The sequence below is a fragment of the Eulemur rufifrons genome, chromosome 6 (genome assembly GCF_041146395.1).
Source record: "Eulemur rufifrons isolate Redbay chromosome 6, OSU_ERuf_1, whole genome shotgun sequence".
In the NCBI taxonomy this organism is placed as follows: Eukaryota; Metazoa; Chordata; class Mammalia; order Primates; family Lemuridae; genus Eulemur; species Eulemur rufifrons.
The window spans coordinates 101,111,970-101,128,687 of record NC_090988.1 but is presented as its reverse complement, the minus strand read 5'-3'; the positions used below and the strand labels follow the sequence as shown (position 1 = coordinate 101,128,687).

The 16,718-nt window shown below is 58.2% G+C and overlaps 2 protein-coding genes across 5 annotated transcripts; one reads left to right on the top strand and one right to left on the bottom strand.

The window, feature by feature from the left end:
- Positions 1-4,410: 4,410 nt before the first annotated feature.
- On the bottom strand, positions 4,411-9,784 carry LOC138384678 (calcium-binding protein 2). Of its 4 annotated transcripts, none has more exons than XM_069470314.1 (7): positions 8,708-8,864; positions 7,937-8,111; positions 7,404-7,434; positions 6,508-6,642; positions 5,893-6,002; positions 5,637-5,784; positions 4,411-4,667 (listed from the first exon to the last, which is right to left on the bottom strand). In XM_069470314.1, the coding sequence occupies exons 1-7, from the start codon at positions 8,761-8,763 to the stop codon at positions 4,642-4,644; spliced, it is 681 nt and encodes a 226-aa protein (XP_069326415.1). In that variant the 5' UTR covers positions 8,764-8,864; the 3' UTR covers positions 4,411-4,641. The 4 variants fall into 4 exon arrangements, with proteins under 4 accessions (XP_069326415.1, XP_069326417.1, XP_069326418.1 ...); XM_069470316.1 differs by having other exon boundaries at positions 7,941-8,111; XM_069470317.1 differs by lacking the exons at positions 7,937-8,111; positions 8,708-8,864 and adding an exon at positions 9,620-9,784 and having other exon boundaries at positions 4,606-4,667.
- A 1,489-nt stretch (positions 9,785-11,273) lies between these two features.
- LOC138385032 (glutathione S-transferase P-like) lies at positions 11,274-16,446 on the top strand. Its single transcript, XM_069470665.1, has 7 exons — positions 11,274-11,409; positions 14,045-14,080; positions 14,462-14,568; positions 14,676-14,763; positions 15,745-15,848; positions 15,950-16,057; positions 16,228-16,446. The coding sequence occupies exons 1-7, from the start codon at positions 11,274-11,276 to the stop codon at positions 16,414-16,416; spliced, it is 768 nt and encodes a 255-aa protein (XP_069326766.1). The 3' UTR covers positions 16,417-16,446.
- The last annotated feature ends 272 nt before the right edge of the window (positions 16,447-16,718 follow it).

The following is a 16,718-nucleotide window of genomic DNA, read 5'->3' as shown; positions in this document are numbered from 1 at the left end:
TGGATAGTAGGGGGAGGGGAGCTGCTGAGTGTTACTCCTCCTTTGGGGTCAACACCCTACTCCTCCTTCCAAACTTTAGATCTTCCTACTTTCTCTATCGCCCATTGTATTAGTCTACTCTGGCTCATACTTTTTTTTTTTCTAAGAGACAGGGTCTCACTCTGTTGCCCAGGCTGGGGTGTGGTGGCTTTAGTCATAGCTCATTGTAGCCTCGAACTTCTGGACTCAAGCAATCCTCCTGCCTCAGCCTCCTGAGTCACTGGCACTACAGGCATGTGCCACCGTGCCCGGCTAATTTTTCGGTTTTTTGTAGATATGAGGTCTTGCTATGTTGTCCAGATGGTCTTAAATTCCTGGCCTCAAGTGATCCTCCTGCCTTGGCCTCCCAGAGTGCTGGGATGACGGGCATGAGCCACTGCGCCCGGCCACAGGCTGCCGAATACTACACAGAGAAAACACAATACCACAGAGTGGGTGGCCATCAAAAAACTGATGATGTCAATTGCTGGCAAGGATGTGGAGCAACAGGAACTCTCATTCAGTATTGGTGGGAATGCAGAATGGTACCACGGCTTTAGAAGACAGTTTGGTGGCTTTCCTAGCAGTTGTGTTTCTGGGTATTGACTCAACTGATTTGAAAATTTATGTCCACACAAAAACATGTGCATGTGAATGTTTATAAGAGTTTTATAATGTCCCAAACTGGAGGCAACAGAGATGCCCTTCAATAGGCGAATGGATACACAAACTGTGATACATCTATACAAGGAAATATTATTGAGCAATAAAAGTAAATCACCTATCTAGTCATGAAAAGACATAGAGAAATCTTAAATGCATATTGCTAAGTGAAAGAAACCAGTCTTGAAAAGTCAACACACTACATGATTACAATTGTATGACATTCTGGAAAAGGGAAAAAAATTTTTCTTAAAGAGATTCTATTCTTCAAATCAGAACTTGCATTTTTTTTTTTTTTGACAAAGTCTCACTCTGTTGCCCAGGCTAGAGTGCCATGGTGTCAGTCTAGCTCACAGAAACCTCAAAATCCTGGGCTCAAGCAATCCTCCTGCCTCAGCCTCCCGAGTAGCTGGGACTACAGGCATGTGCCACCATGCCCGGCTACAAAAGGGAAAATTATATAGAAGGTTAACAGATTACTGATTGCCAGGGGTGCAGGGAGGAGTTGAATTGAATAGGTGAAGCATAGGGAATTATTTTAGGGGAGTAAAACTATTTTGTATGGTACTGTAATGGTGAATAGAACACATTAAGTATTTGTCAATGAGTAAACTTTAATGTATGCAAATAAAAAATATCATCTAGGAGGTCAGTTGTTCCCAGGCTGGAATGCAGAATGTGACCAAAGAATCTAGCTGCATTACAGAAGCAGGAAACCACCTCACTGAACGGGGTGGGGGGATAAGGAGCTGACCTAGAAATGAGTGGAGTCCATTAGACTAAAGGCAAAAGGAATGGCATATAAAGCAGTGTACTCTAATTGATAAAATTGTGTCCCACGGGAGTATGGGTTAACAATTCTGAAACCACTACTCATGTACACTGAAATTGAACAATTAAGTAAATGGAGGATAGATGTTGGGAGTCAGGTTTCTCACCATTGGAGTGAGACGTTAGATAAGCAAGGCGAGAGGCTAGAACGATCCATGTGGTAATAGATTGGAGCCGGAGGCTTCAGTATGAACTCATGCAGCTTCCTATAGATCAGTTGCTTACATGCAGATGATCTATAAATGTGTATAGACACAGGTTAGTACACACACAGACACCTCCTTGCTTTATCAGCTGAGAGGGCCTAGAAACAACCCCCACCCCCACACACGCCCAGCTGCAACAACCAACTAGTGTAGCACCCAGATCTTGGTTTCTAATACCATTCTCCAATAAAATGAGCCAGAGCTCCTTGGAGAAACGGCTGATTCTAGGACTGGGGCAGGAAATATATAAGATGATCATGGATCTTCTCGTAGAAAGTAAGAAAGTGCTAAAAAACAAACAAAGCAAACACAGCGATGAAGGAATGTCAAAGGGATACAGAGCTAACTGCAAGAGCTTCCAATGGACATCTGTCTATCTTCCTATTGATCGATCGATCGATGTATGTAGATACGCTGCTGGTTCGGTTTCTCTGGGGAGCCCTGACTGATATGTAGGGGAAGCTGGGTGTGGCATGTAAGTGGATATTTCATTTCAAGGAATACCTCGACTTAGGTGATGGTTACCTGGGTCCACACACATGTAAAAATTCATTGAGCTGTACATGTAAGGTTTATACACCTGACTGAATGCATGTTATATTCAAAATATTTAAAGAGATTTAACGTAAAAATCTGAATTTACAGCTTCTCTTGGAAAATCAGAAGATCCTGTAGCTCAGGCCTGCTCTGACTGCTGCTAGCCAGTGGAGCTGGGCAGCAGGTGCCCCCGTTAGTTGGGGAGGGACTCCGAGCTCACGGCAGTCTCATCCTGCCTACTGCTCCTTCCCTGGCCCTGACCCCTGCTCCAGCTGTTGTCTGTTGGCAACTTCTGGACTAGAAGCCCTTTTGGGGTAAGGGGGTGTTTGTGAGATTTGGAGGAGCTGTGGGCATTTCTGGTGCCAGCAGACACACTGTGGCTAATTAGGACCATCCCACCAGCCACTCCCAATGTCCCAATCACAGAGCCTACCAGGTTGACCTTGGTGGGAGCCTACCAGGCTGAGGGCTGGGAGGCCGGCCTTGAGTGGGGTTCTTCTGGTTTCCCCCTGGCTCATGTCCTTTGCAGCAGGGACAGACATTTCTCAGGCAGCAATGCCATCTGTGTCAGCTGTGAGGGTGGCGGGAGGGAGGGTGGACCATGGCTTGCAGAGAAGCCCCTGGGGCTGGCGCAACTCATCCTCATCCCCAGGCCTGCCAGATTGGCAGGAGACATCACCTAATTGAGGATTAAGGATTAATTGAGATCTGCAGGGCGAGTGGCACCGAGGCTGCTGCTGCCAGCCCTGGCACCTCTGCATCCGGGCTTCGGGCTGGGCAGGGCACGGCGGCTGCCTGTCTGCTCTGTCCCAGGGCCTTCTACTTGGCAGGAGTGGTGTGGGGATCGGGCGTGGGTGCTGAGAGCTCCCACCCCTTCTTGACCAGGTAGGTGAGGGCTCATTCTCCCCCTTGGCAGCCAGGAGCTGCAGCCCAGGCCCTCACTGTAGCTAGAAGAGACAGACCCCGAGGCACCCTCTCTGGTTGGCACTGTGGTTTAGAGTCTCCGGGCCTGGATGCAAGTCCCACCTTCCTTCATCCCAATTGTGTGTGACTTTAGGCCAGTCCCTTGTCCTCCTGGAGCCTTCGGGTACCAGGGGCAAAAGGGCTAGATTGACCTGGAGGCCATGGGAAGTCATGGCCAGTTCCTGAACAGGAGTGTGACAAAAAGCAAGTAGCATTTTAGGAAGAATAATCCAGCAATGTGTGGGGAAAGAGGGCAGTGAGGTTGCATGGCCTCTAGCAAGTCCCTCAGACTCGGTGCTATGGCTTGAGTGTTCGTGTCTCCTCCCAAATTCACGTTGAAACTCACTCCCCAGTGCGCAATATCGAGAGGTGGGGCCTTCAGGGGGTGATTAGGCCATGAGGGCTCTGTCCTTCTGGATGGGGTTAGAACCCCACACATGGGCTGGGGGAAGTAGGTGGGCCGTTTTGCCCTTCGGCCTTCCATCCTGTGAGGACGTCTCTGGAGGTAGCAGCTCAAGGCGCTGACTTGGGAGGCAGACATTGAGAGAAATTAGGGTGCAAGGAAGAAGCGGGATCGGGTGGGAGAGCCTCCAATTCGAGGCGGTTCTGAGTGGGCTTGGCTGACCCAAAGGGGAGCTCAGAGCAAAGACCACTATGAGAGGAGCCTCGGCTCAGGCAGAAATGTCCAGGTCCTCGCTCCCCCCACTATGCTTCGTCAGGGGCTGGGGGGTCCCCAGAGGAATGAAGTGTCAGCCCCAAAGCCGAGGTGTCTCCTGAAGGGGCCAAGAGCCGAGCCCTTCAGCTAACTCTCTCACCCCTTGAGTCGAACAGGAAGTTCTCGAAGGGAGCTCTGATGTGCACCTCGGGGCTGCTGCAGGAGCGAGCGAGGTCAGGCCGGGGAAGAGCCCCGGCCAGCACTTGCTCCACCCTCTACTGGAATCAGGATAAGCGGCGGAACCGGGGAGGACGGCACACACCTGAGCCCTGGGAGAAGTCGTCGGCTTTGCTCCTGGGACGTTTCCTGACACTGCCCTGGGTTGGGCCCAGATCCAGAGAGCAAGAGGAGAAGGTCCCCAACCACCTGGGGCTCACAATCAAAGGGGCTTATGGTCCAAGAGGATAGCCCGAAGACTTGACTTTTCGGGGCCAAATATTGGGGTCTCCAGAATAAGCAAGTGGGAGGCAAAACCCATCTCCCCCCTTGCAGATACTTTATTCCCAGAGAATCAGCGATGATGCAGAGGGCTTTACTGGAGCAACAGTGCTGGGGGTGACGGCAGGCAAGGGCGTTGCACACAGGTGGGGACAGGCAGGAGGGGAGCAGGGTCCCAGCTGGAGGTGGTGAGCTTCAAGGAACGTGCTGGTGGGCAGAGGCTGTGGCTGTCCTCAAGTTCTGTCTGCTGCCTCCAGTTTCTGTACAGGCTCAGCGAGACATCATTCGCACAAACTCTGCCAGGACAAAGCCAAGGTTTGGGGTATGCTCTCCGGACCCCACTAGGGGTGAGGCCAATCTGCCAGGCTTCAGGAAGGTGGGAGCGTGGTTGAGGGGAGGGCCTTCAATGACATCCCCTGGATCTGATACAGAATAGGCCTGAGGACTAGGAAGAGGAGGCTTTGTCTTATGGAGAAACAAACAAACAAACAAGCAATCCTTTGTAACTGAACTTATTTTCCTTTTTGCTTTGACCACTAGGAAGCTTAGGAGCAACTTTAGGCCCTACTTTAGGGAATGCTTTTCTATTTTTCTTTTTCTTTTCTTTTCTTTTCTTTTTTTTTTTTTTGTCCAAGGTCTTGCTCTGTTGCCCACACTAGAGTGCAGTGGTGTCATCATAGCTCACTGCAACCTTGAACTCCTAGGCTCAAGTGATCCTCCTGCCTCAGCCTCCTAAAGAGCTGGGACTTCAGGTGTGTGCCACCATGCCTGGCTACTTTTTTCTATTTTTAGTTTTCCAGCTAATTTCTTTCTATTTTTAGTAGAGATGGGGGTCTCACTGTTGCCCAGGTGGGGCTTGAACTCCTGTCCTCAAGTGATCCTCCCACCTCAGCCTCCCAAAGTGCTGGCATTACAGGCATCAGCCAGCGCGCCCAGCCAGCCCTTCTACAGATTAATTTTCCCTGGCTTCCTGTTATTATTTAATCCTTGTTCTCCCGCATGGGAGTGCAGCGCAGGGGAAGAGCTGCGTTCTGGGTGGGGCTGCCCAGGTTCATAGGTTGGCTCCAGACACCTCCTTTCGCTAAGTGAGCGCCTAGCTTTCCCCAGGACCCTGCCTCCCGGTTCTCGGTGACCACTGCCCAGGAGAGGCGCCCGGTGCTTAGCGCAGGGGAGGGCTCGCAGTGACAATGCTCCCTTTGTCCTTTCCCTAGCTGCTAAGAACCTTCCAGGGTGGGTGCTGCGGCGCGGCGCGCGGCAGGAGGTACCTTCGAAGTCCACCAGGCCGTCCCCGTTGAGGTCGATGTCCCGCAGGATCTCGTCCACCTCGCGCTGGCTGAGGCGCTCCCCCAGCAGGGCCTTGAGGGCCGCCCGGAGCTCGCCCACGCTGATGCAGCCGTCCCCGTTGGTGTCGAACTGTGGCGGCGGCGGCGGCGGTGGAGTCGGGTCACCGACAGTCACCGTTCGCTCAGCCCCCCACCCGCTGCAGACACGCAGCCCCCCGCCCGCGCCCGGTGGCCGCACCTCCCGGAAGGCGTCGCGCAGCTCCCGGACGCCGATCATGTCCGCCGTCTCTGCCAGCAGCTTGGGGCCCATCAGCTCCACGAAGTCTTCAAAGTCCACCTTCCCGCCACCTGGGGGGCCCCTCCGTTAGAGACCCAGGGCCTCGGAGACCCTGCCCGGCCCCCGGCCGCCCTGCTCTGCCCTCCGCCCTCCCTTCTGAAGTGGACCCGTCCCTCCCGGAGCCCAAAGGCTGGGCCGTATCTCCCCGGGCGAATCACGCTCCACACAAGCCACAGATTGGCCAACGGTGAAAGGAAAACCACTCTTAACACTTCCTGGAGCTTTCCTTAATTTTCCTGAAGAGTACGGTGGGGTTTGAGTCCTGGCTCCATGAACTTCCTGTGTGACCTCAGACAAGTCACTTATTCAGAAACTCAGTTTCCTCATCTGTAAAATGGGGATCATGGTCCTTGCTCCGCCCACCTCAGAGAGGATGGTGAGATTCTGCAGAGTGACCAGGGTCCTGGGCTCTGGGGACAGCCTGTGCAGTCGCCTCTGTGCCCGGGCTGCCGGCTTCCCTGGTGCTGGTCAGGGCACGGGGAGGACTGGGCAGTGGGGCGAGTCTGAGGCACATACTGATTTGCTGCGAGATCTCGATGAGCTCCATCTCGGTGGGCATGTAGCCCAGGGTCCGCATGCAGGCGCCCAGCTCCCGGCAGCCGATGTAGCCGTCCCGGTCTCGGTCGAACTCCTGGAAGGCGACCTGCAGCTCTGCCAGGTGGGGTGGAGTCAGTCCTTCCCCCACCGCCCCCTGGATCCTGGCCTGGACCAGCTACCCTTCCTTCTCCCCTTGGTCCAATCATTCCCTCCTAGTAAACACCAGTTTGTCTTTGCTGCCTCAGGGCCTTTTCACATGCTGTTCCTTCTATTTGTTCTTTCAGCAGATATTTAAGGAGCATCTACTGTGTGCCAAGCTCTGCTCTAGGCACTGGGGGTATAGCAGTGAATTTAAAAAGACAGAAAGGAAGAGGAAGGAACAGAGCTTGCGCTCTGGAACATTTCCCCTCCTCTTTGGTCCTATGTCACCGACTAAAGAAAGGCTTCTCTCTCAGTTTGTCCTGTGCCAGCCTGTTTGTTCATTTCCTGGAGAGTACTTGGCACCGTTGGTATTCATGGCTGACTTACTGACGTCGGTCTCCAGAGGGCATGGACTGTGTCTATCCAGCCTGCCAAGTTTCCCAGCGCTCAGCACAGGGCCAGGCACACAGTGGGCACCCAGGAAGTGTCAGCTGAATGAACAAATGTGACTCGCCTAGCAAATGAGACTGAGGAACTGACAGCTGGGAGTGGGGACATCTGTCAACCCCTTCCTGCTCAATCTTGTCCCCATCTCCCGGAACTGGTCTCCTGTAGCCTTCTTCCTGCTCCTAGTTCCACCTGGAGACTGCCGAGGCCCCCACCCGATGCCCCATACCCTATGTCTCCACCCCGTGCCCACCCTCCAGGGAACCAGTTCCTTCTCAAACCTTTACCTTCAATCTCCTCGGGCCGCAGCTCCCGGTCCTGGGGGGCACAGCAGGGTTAGGGGTTCCCTGGTCCTCCCAGGCCCTGCACCCACCCTTCTTTTTCCTCGAGGCTCTCCACCCAGCCCTGCCCCTCGACACACACGCGCAGGGCCTGTGTCTGTCTGATGCCGCTCAGACCTGGCTCCCCCCAAGTCCTGCTCACTGGCCTGGGCGACTGGGGTGCCCCCTCCCTGCTGCCTGCCCAGGTCGCTCCCATGGCCTTCCCCACCCACCCTGTCACCCTCTTCTAGGGCACGGAGCTCCTTTTGCCAGAGGTGGATCTTGGGGGACAGGTAGAAGCTCAGACTTGGCCCTGCCAGCCTCAGTGTCACTGTTGATCTCTCCTCTGTTTCTGGAGTTGTCATTTTCTGCCCCTCTGTGCCTCCCACCCTGGATCTGTATGCTTTTGCTCTGATGTCCCCGCTCAATCTCTCCCCCGGTTCGAGGAGAGGCAAAGCGAGGGGACAAGGGTAGGCAGGCTTGCGGGCCGGTGGCCGTACATACGAGTTGGGTGGCGGCGATGCTGGGCCGCAGGAAGATGCAGGCAGGCCCCACCAGGCTGCTGAGCACCGAGTAGCCCTGGACGCCCGTCCCAGGGCCCCCCTGCTCCTTGGGGCTGGGGCCGAGGCTGTGGTGGGAGCCCCCTGCGGGGGAGCTGGGCCACTGCCAGGGGTCCTGCAGCAGAGCCAGCCGTGAGCTGGGGCAGTGGCTGCTGAGCACCAGGCCCTACCGCCCCTTCCCACCCCCACTCACCAGCCTCTTCTCTCTTTGGAACCCAGCACAGGACCGTGGGGAAGGGGTTCAGGCTGTTCAGGACCCTCACCCATTAACACTTTAGGCTAGAAGGGGCCATCCCCTAACTGTTCAGCTGGGCAAACCCAGGCCCAGAAAAGGCAAGGGACTTGGCCAAGGTCACTGTGAAAGCCAGGGGCAGAGTGAGATCCTGTGTTCTAGCTCTGTGTCTCCCAGTCAGGGCTGGCTGGCAGAGAGCAGGGACCTGCCACAGGGCTGGGGCAGCTGGATGGGCAGCTGGGGACCTGGGGAGCTTGGCAGGGAGACCCAGTGGTCTGTGGGAGGCAAGACCAGGATGAGGCGGAGTCTGGGGGCTTCCAAGAAAAAAATCTTGTTCTGAGGCAGCGCATAGCCAGCCCCCATCCCTGTGTACACCTCCAACCCCAGCCTGGCCCTCCCAGAACTCTGCCCACCCCACCTGGCCCTTCGAGGTCCAGCCCTGCCATCTGGCCTTGACTTCTCCCCCTTAGCCCTCCTACCTTAGGCCCCCGGCGCCGGGGCCGCTTGGCACAGTTCCCCATGGGCCCTGGACCATGCCAGGCCTGGAGTCCCCGGGGCGGCCCGGGGCTGGGACTCAGCGGATGCTGCAGACGCCCGCCAGCCCCCAGCCGCTCCCAGTGCCAGCCTGGGAGTACTGCAGGGGATTTTCCTGGGGTTTTGTGGGGAAGATCGGGGGCGGGTGGGCAGGCGGGGGGCCCTGGGCCCGGGGCTTGGGTCCTAATCCGGGATTATCTCTGAGCATCTCTGCTGGTGAGGGAGGCCACTTGGGCCCAGGGCCCCCTGGAAGGCACAGCCTCTCTACACTTCCTCCTGAGGGTCTTCCAGACACCCCCTCTCCAGCACCCTTCTGCCCCCACCCTGCCCCTAATCTCTCCCAATCAGGAGAGATTTGACATCTTCAGAAGCAGGACCTGGGTCCTGGGAGGAGGGAGGCAGGTGCCCAGTGTGCAGGGCGGGTGGGACTTCTCTCCCCTCAGAAAGGCAGCGCACTCCAGGCGCCAGAAGCATTGCAGACCCTCCTCCAGTGCCTCCCAGAGAGGGGCGGCAACCTTGGCCCAGGCAGACAGCCCCTGCCTCTCCTTACCAGGACCCTGGGCCCCCCGCCTCGGGGTGCTTTCCAGCCCCACCAGCCCCGGCCCTGTGCGAGGAGCCGGCAGGGGTCTGCTTTGGCTGCCGTGGTGGTGGTGGTGGTGGTGGCGGTGGTGGCAGGGCTCCCTGGGCACAGAGGTAGGGAGGGGCACCAACTGACAGACCCCTCCATCTAACATGTGTGTCCTCGGGCCCCTCCTGGACTTGGCACTGGGTCTGTCCTGCAGGGTCCCACTTGGGCTGTGGGATCCCTGCTGTTCACACATGGTCCCCCCAGTCGAGGACGCCCCCACCCCCTTTACCTGCCCGTAGGCTGCCTGCACCTGGGCCTCGAGCTCCCGGAGGAGCACCCGTCGCCTGGTGGCTGCTGGGCTGGCAGAGGCCTGGCTGGTGCCTGGACCGCCCCCAGAGGGGCTGGGGTCCCCAGAGTCGGGGCTGCCATCTGCTGGGCCCTGGGGCAGGGCCATGGAGAGACGAGGCGAGGTGAGGCACCTCTTCCTGGCTGAGGGACACCGTCCCTGTGCAGCCTCCCGAGTCCTGTGGGAGGGTGGCCTAGTGGGCAGCTGCAGGTGTGGTCCCTGGGTCCCTGCAGCTCTTCTCCCTGTTCCTCTCTCTAAGAGCTGGAAGAGCCCCAGGCCCCTGAAGTCGCTCTCAGCTCCATGCAGACCCTCACATGCCCCATCAGCCTGGCAAAGCCCCTTGTGCCGGCTGCAAATTGCACCCGGGTCTCCCCTGCCTGTCCTTGCCGGTCTGGTCGCCTGCCCTCCTGCCTGCCTTTGGCCTCCTCCCCACCTAGTGTTCTGCCTCAGTCTCTCTGCCCTACCACGCCCTCCTGCTCTATTTCCATCTCACCCTCTGCCCCCTGCTCTGTGATGTCTCTGTGGGTGTCACCTGTGGTCCCTCTCTCCATCCCCCTCCGCCGCCATCTGTCTCTGTCTCTGTGCAGCGGTGTCTCTGGGTCTTGCCCGTCTCTGCTGGCTCCCTTCCTCTTTCTCACATCGGTCTGTCTTCTGTCTGTCTGTCCTTGGTCTTCCTATTCCCCCCCCCACCCCCAGGACGGCTCTAGGATTCTGGAAAGGCAGCTCCCCCTCCTCTTATGCTCCCCCCAGCCCCAGGGTGCCTCTGCGCTGCCCCTTACCCCCCTGCCTTCTCCTGTGGCGCCTCTGCCTGGTCCTGCTGACCTGCAGCCTCTTGCTTCTAACGGAAGGGGTGGCGGTGGGCCAGGCAGCCCCCTGGCCTCCCGTGCCTCCGTGCCGTGCCCCAGCCCACTCACCACCCAGCTGCCTGCTCCTCAGCTCCCGAATGAGGTCAGTCGTCCTGCCCTGGCCCTGCTCCAGGCCCTTCATGATTTATTCACCTGCCCCCACACCAGCCTTTGTCCAAGGGAACCAGATCCCACCAGAAGCCTGCCACCTGAGCTGGTGGCTCTGGCCTCTCCCGGCCACGCATGGCCATCCATTCATATATCCCCCAGCAAACCTCTGAGGCCGGCTGGACCAGCCCCGGGCCAGCTGCTGGGGCCACATGACAGATCCCCACCTTCCCTGAGGACCCCTCTCTCAGGCACATCTAACAAAGAAAAGGGACACCAGACAGCCTCCAAGTGTGTGGCGTCACCGCATCAGGAGGTGAGGGACTGGGCAACACTTTAGGCATTGCCTGCCAGTGTTCCAGCTGTGCCTGTCCCCCCGGCCCCCAGGTGAGAGCTGGGATTCCTGGCAGGGGCCAGCCATGAACTTGGAGGGTCCCAAGAGCTGGGACCTGGCATTACGTCTGTGGAGGCCCTCGGGAGGGAGGGAGGGGCTAGCAGCCTCTGGAGGGGCTGAGGGTGGCAAGAGGTCAGAGAACATTTCAGAGGGGCTGAATCTTCAGCAAATGTTTGTTGAGCACCTGCATGTGCCTTCCTGGGTGCTGGGAACCAGTCTCTGCCTCCTGGAACCTTCCACCTGGTGGGAGATGCACATTCAGCAAACCAGGATTGCCGCGGCTGGTTGTGCAGGGAAGGGCCCTGCAGGCCTCCAGGGACCTCGCTGTGACGGGGGCCGAGGAGCTGACGCAGTAGAGGCTGAGGAAAGCCTCCACGTGCCCACAGGTGGGCCCGAGGATCCGAGCACAGGCCAGGAGCGAGAGGCGCGTGGCCGCTGGCCGGGCGGTCCGGGCAGGACGGGATCGTCCACGCTACCTCAGCCTTCAGCGTCCCTCAGCCCCCTGCACTGGCCTCCCAGGCGGATCACCCCCGGAAACATTCCTGGCAGACAGGAATCCCCTCTGTTCTCTACAAGGTTGTGGAAAGTGCCTGCAGGCCTGGGTTCCCCCGTGCACTGGACTTGTGACCCTGGGAAAAATATTTCACCTCTTTTAGCCTCAGTTTCCTTATCTGACAGATGTGGGTTGACCTAGCATCCACCTCACAGTGCCACTGTGAAAATTAACTGATAAAGGACCCGGCAGGTTCCTGGCACATAGGAAGGGCTCAAAACACGGTGGGCACCACATGTGATGAATGATCCCATGTCTACACGACCATGTAAGAAGGCAGGAAGTGGTGAGAAATGTGTGTCCCAAAGTACAATGCAAAGCAGTGGGGGCCATAACTGGGCAGAGTACAGTGGGCAAAAGAGTTTTCAGTCAGGGAGCAAAGGCTTTGTGTCGAGGTGGAGGACAAAGCCTGGCTTGGAAATCTCTCCTGAGGGATTCAATGTGCAGCCTTCTGGAACATTCTTCGGCCAGAGGGAGGTCCTGGCCCATCAACCCGGGAGAGCTGTGCTTCTGGGAGGAAGAGGAGGAGGCCCCAGAGTAGCCACAGAGCGAGCCCACAGGCTAGGCCTGCAGAGCCAGAGGACTGTGGGTAAAAGCAATCATGTGGAACACCACAGCACAGTGCCAAGCTGGACCGAGGGACAGCCACCCACACAGACCATGAAACTTTTACACAAAGGAAGTGGGGGCAGGGGTGCTCCAGGCCAGGGCTGGTGAATGAACCTCTCTGAGCCTTGGTGTCCTCTTCTGTATAATGGGAACAATTCCCCCTCCCGCCTCTGTTGTCATGGAGATGAAATGAGACCATTTGTATTGAAAGCTCTTTGTAATCTGCTATATGCTGGGCAGATGTTCCTCCAGCTGTGAGTCAGGCATGAGAACCCCGCTCCCCAGCCCCAGGCAGCTGTGGGCTCCAGTGAGGGGAGTGGAAAGCCCTGGCTGCAGGGGTGCTCCTGATTAGGGTGACGTTTTGGTTTTACCCCTTGCTTTGGGCGGGGAGTTCTGCACCTGGGAAGGCACCTTCCTCGGGGCAGGGGGCAGCCGGGAGGAGAGCTGGACTGGGGGCGCCGGGTGAGCCTGCAGGGAGGTGGGCACTGCGCTCCGCCAGGCAGGACTCAGCCCTCCTAGGCCCAGGGGACCCTGCCCACCCCAGTCGGTGGTCTTCCCATCCACTGTGCCCGGCCTGCATTTGGAGGGTGTAGGGCTCTCAGACTCAGTCAAGACATGGTTTGGAGACTATGTAGGGGAGGAAAAACAATATTTTCCTCAACCTTCATGAAGTCTTAGCTGGGCAAGAAACCGTGAATGAAAAGGAACTCCAAGCAGTGGCTAGAACTCCACTTGCACCGCAGCTTCCGCAAGGAACAATACCTTTGTCCTATCAAAAGACAAAGAAAGCAGTTTTAGGCTGCCAAGGGTGGGAGACTGTGGGAAGGTAAATATATGGCAGGAAGCTGACGGAGCGAGATTTGTCTGGGAATTCTTCTGGGGCCTGGGCTAAGGTAATAAGCACCTGGAGTTGTCGCCAGTAAAGGAGAATGTACATTCTACCTTTAGGCAGGAAAGGAGAGGGACAGAGAAAGCTCTTCCTCCATTTGCTGCTTCTAAATTGCTTTCAGCTCAAAATTAATTTTTATGTCCAAGAGGCATATTTTGGGGTGTCATGTTCTGGTTTCCCCAAATGACAAGGCCTAGAAGAGGAAAGAATGAGGGTTAAAAGCGAGGCCCCTGGAGCCTGCCAGACCTGTGTTTTAAGTCCTGTTTACTAGCTGTGTGACTTTGGGATGCCATTTCACCTCTCTGTGCTTGTTTCCGCCTCTGTAAAATGAGCACGGGTCTTGGAGTTGTGATGTATGTAAAGTCCTCAGCCCTAAGGGCTTGCGATCGTTATCCTCACAAAGAGAAGTTGTGTGTATGAATATGTCTGTTTACTGAAACTGCATTCATTCATGTAACAAGCACTCACTGAGCACCTGTGTGCTGGCGCTGGGGACAAGGCAGTGACAAGGTCCTCAGCCCTGGCCCTCTGTGGGCCACCAGGAGCTGTGTGGTTTGGGGGTGTGTGCTGCGGGGCGTGTTAACGTGTAAAGCTAGGTGTGGATGCCTCTTGCAAACCACTGCCCTGCAGGCAGGGGAGGCCCACACAGATGGCCAGCACTGCCCGGGCCACACTCATCGCCTTCTTGCCCCAACCTGCCACACCAGGCTCGGTGACTGGGTGCATTCCTGGGGCAGGGCAGGGAGGGATGAGGGGGTGGAGCAGAACAGCAAATATAAGACCTGTGGGCGCCTTCCTGCTTCCTGCTGCGCTTCGCTGCTCTGCCAGTGAGTACCGGGCGCCCCGGTGGGGGCGGGGCGGGGCCATGCCCTGTCCCGGGTCTGGCCCCAGCTGTCTGCCCCCGGGCCCTGCTGCCCCGTCGGGTGTCCTCCTTCATCGCGGTCATCATCCTGTCTGTCTGTCTTCCTAGTGCCGCCGTACACCATCGTCTACTTCCCGGCCCGAGGTGCGGCCTAGCTCTGGCAGGAGGACGAAAGGCGCTGGGGGCCCTGAAGCCGTTCCCGGGCCGGGCCGGGCCGGCGCCGGAGGGGGCGGGGCCTGCACCTGCCTTCCCCAGGGCTGCAGCCCCGTAGGGACACGGGCTGCACTTTGGGTCGCTGTTTCCCTGCAGGGCCGGGTTCTCCACGCATCCCCCTCTCCAAGGCACTGCTGGGTCATGGGCTCTGCCGTTTCTCCGCACTTCCATCCTCTCCCTAGGAAGCTCCCACGCTAGGGTTTCTGGCTTGTCTATGTGTCCCCTCCCCACCCTGCTGACCCCTCCTCAGGTCGCTGTGAGGCTGGGTCTCTCCCGGAGTCCCCATGCCCCTGTCCTGTCCCCTCACATCAGGGCGCTGCGAGGCCCTGCGCATGCTACTGGCGGACCAGGGCCAGAGCTGGAAGGAGGAGGTGGTGACCAAAGAGGCCTGGCAGCAGGGCTCACTCAAGGCCTCCTGTGTGAGTGACCATGTCCGGGCAGGGGGTGGGGACCGAGCCTTGGGGGGCAGGACTAGGGTGGGGGCAGCCAGGCTCAGCACCCCTCATGGAGCCGTGCCTCCCCCCAGCTGTATGGGCAGCTCCCCAAGTTCCAGGATGGAGACCTCACCCTGTACCAGTCCAATGCCATGCTGCGTCACCTGGGGCGCTCGCTCGGTGAGTCCTGAGACCTCAGGTGGCCCAGTCCAGAAAGGTACCTGATAGGTACCTGGCAGGACGTCCTGGGGCCTGAGCTGCTGCCCCTGCAGCCACAAAAGTCCTACCCTGCTGGAGGGCAGGCCAGTGGCCCCTAGAGGAAGGTGCAGAGCCTGGGTTCCCAAAGGTCAAGGGCTGTGCAGCTTGGGCTAGCCCCGAGCCAGGCAGTACCAGGTGGGGTTGCTATACCCATTTCCTGGACAACAGTTCAGAGGAGGCCACCAACCCCCATGAGTGCTTTGGTGTAGGCCAAGAGCCACTTCCAGTGGGGCCAGGGGCTTCCAAGTAGACCTCCCTGCCCATTTCTTCTCCATCACATCTGAATCCGGAAAACCCATGCTCACAGTGAGCTGGCCTGTGGCTATGTTTCAGGAGTGGCAGGAACATGGCTCAGGGATATGCTGTCTCCTTTTGGCCAGCTTGTGGGGTCCAGGAAAGCCCGGGGTCCCAGAGGGCATGGCAACCAGGGAAGGGGGCAGAGAAGCAGCAGGAGCAGTCCAGGCCCAGCCTACCCCAACTTCTGTGGACCCAAGGGTGAGGACAGAGGTCCCCCACCGGGTCTGTCACCTTGTCTTCCTGCCCTGATGGTGTCCTGCAGTGCATATGGACACAGCAGCCCACCCTCCTGAGTCCTGTCCAGGGCCCCACAAACAGCCGCCTCTGGGCCTGGGGAGGCACACATCAGAGGCTTGGTCCTCCCTTTGTGGGGGCAGATGTGGGGTTGGTGCCATCTGGGCAGGAAATACCCAAGTGCCAGGGACCCAGAAGACACGTGTGGGTCTACAGACCCCTCACACCATGCAGATGGGAGCAGCAGAGGTGGGCAGAGAAGGCCCTCCAAAGCGAGGGATCAGAGAGGGGTCCTGGTGACCCAGGCCTGAGGCTTCTGGGCTTTTGGGGGAGAGGACAGAACCTGATCGGGCTGCCTGGCTGCTGACCCAGGGCTCTATGGCAAGGACCAGCGGGAGGCGGCGCTGGTGGACGTGGTCAACGATGGGGTAGAAGACCATCGCAAGCGCTGTGGCCACCTCATCCACCATAACTACGTGAGTAAGGGATGGTGCTCTGGGACAAGGTGATCGGGGCCAGGAGGTCACCCTGGCCAGCCTTGCTGCATGCCCCCAGCTGGGATCACTCCCGTTCGCAGGAGGAGGGCAAAGCCCAGTATGTTCAGGAGCTGCCCGGGCACCTGAAGCCTTTTGAGACCCTGCTGGCCCAGAACCAGGGGGGCCAGGCCTTCATCGTGGGTGACCAGGTGAGCCTCTCCCAGCCCATTGTAGGTCCATTTCTCAGAAGGGCAAACTGAGGCCCAGAGTGGGCCCGTTCACCGGAGGAGAGGCAGAGCCGGGGAGCAGCCAGTGTTCCGGCTTCCGAAGCCTCTCTCCTTCTGACCTGGCTGAGTCCCTCTCGTCCCCTGCCCTGCAGATCTCCTTCGCCGACTACAACCTGCTGGACTTGCTGCTGGCCCACCAGGTCCTGGTGCCGGGCTGTCTGGACACCTTCCCCCTGCTGTCCGCCTACGTGGCGCGCCTCAGTGCCCGGCCCAAGCTCAAGGCCTTCCTGGCCTCCCCTGAGCACGTGAACCGCCCTGTCTTTGGCAGCCGCAAGATATGAATGCACTTGGCCTCCCCTGGGAGAGGGGCTGTCCTTGGCAACCAATACAAATTGTGAGAGGAAAGCTGTGCTGTGGTCACTGAGGGGTGGGCACAGGGGACCCTCTGCCCCTTCCTGCGCTGTCTTGTGCAGGGCGAGTCTGAGGCTGGACTTCAGGCCCCACAGCGGTGTCAGGCCCCAGAGCGGTCTGGAGACACAGAGGAGTTGAAGGTGCTAAACCTGCAGGATCCACCCAGGGGACTGCCTGCAGGAGGGGTTCACCTCGCAGGATGTTACCATTATAGCAGCCGGGAGGTCCCAAT

What these genes read in the sequence shown, in the direction of transcription:
- LOC138385032 (XM_069470665.1), top strand. Translation starts at nt 11,274, where the DNA reads ATGCACATTCAGCAAACCAGGATTGCCGCGGCTGGTTGTGCAGGGAAG. An exon ending in AAGCCTCCACGTGCCCACAG is followed by an intron (nt 11,410 to 14,044) that starts GTGGGCCCGAGG and finishes CTGTCTTCCTAG; the next exon opens with TGCCGCCGTACACCATCGTC. An exon ending in TCACCTGGGGCGCTCGCTCG is followed by an intron (nt 14,764 to 15,744) that starts GTGAGTCCTGAG and finishes CTGCTGACCCAG; the next exon opens with GGCTCTATGGCAAGGACCAG.
- LOC138384678 (XM_069470314.1), bottom strand. Translation starts at nt 8,763, where the DNA reads ATGGTCCAGGGCCCATGGGGAACTGTGCCAAGCGGCCCCGGCGCCGGG. An exon ending in CCCGGCGCCGGGGGCCTAAG is followed by an intron (nt 8,112 to 8,707) that starts GTAGGAGGGCTA and finishes GCTCTGCTGCAG; the next exon opens with GACCCCTGGCAGTGGCCCAG. An exon ending in GCGGCCCGAGGAGATTGAAG is followed by an intron (nt 6,643 to 7,403) that starts GTAAAGGTTTGA and finishes CCCACCTGGCAG; the next exon opens with AGCTGCAGGTCGCCTTCCAG.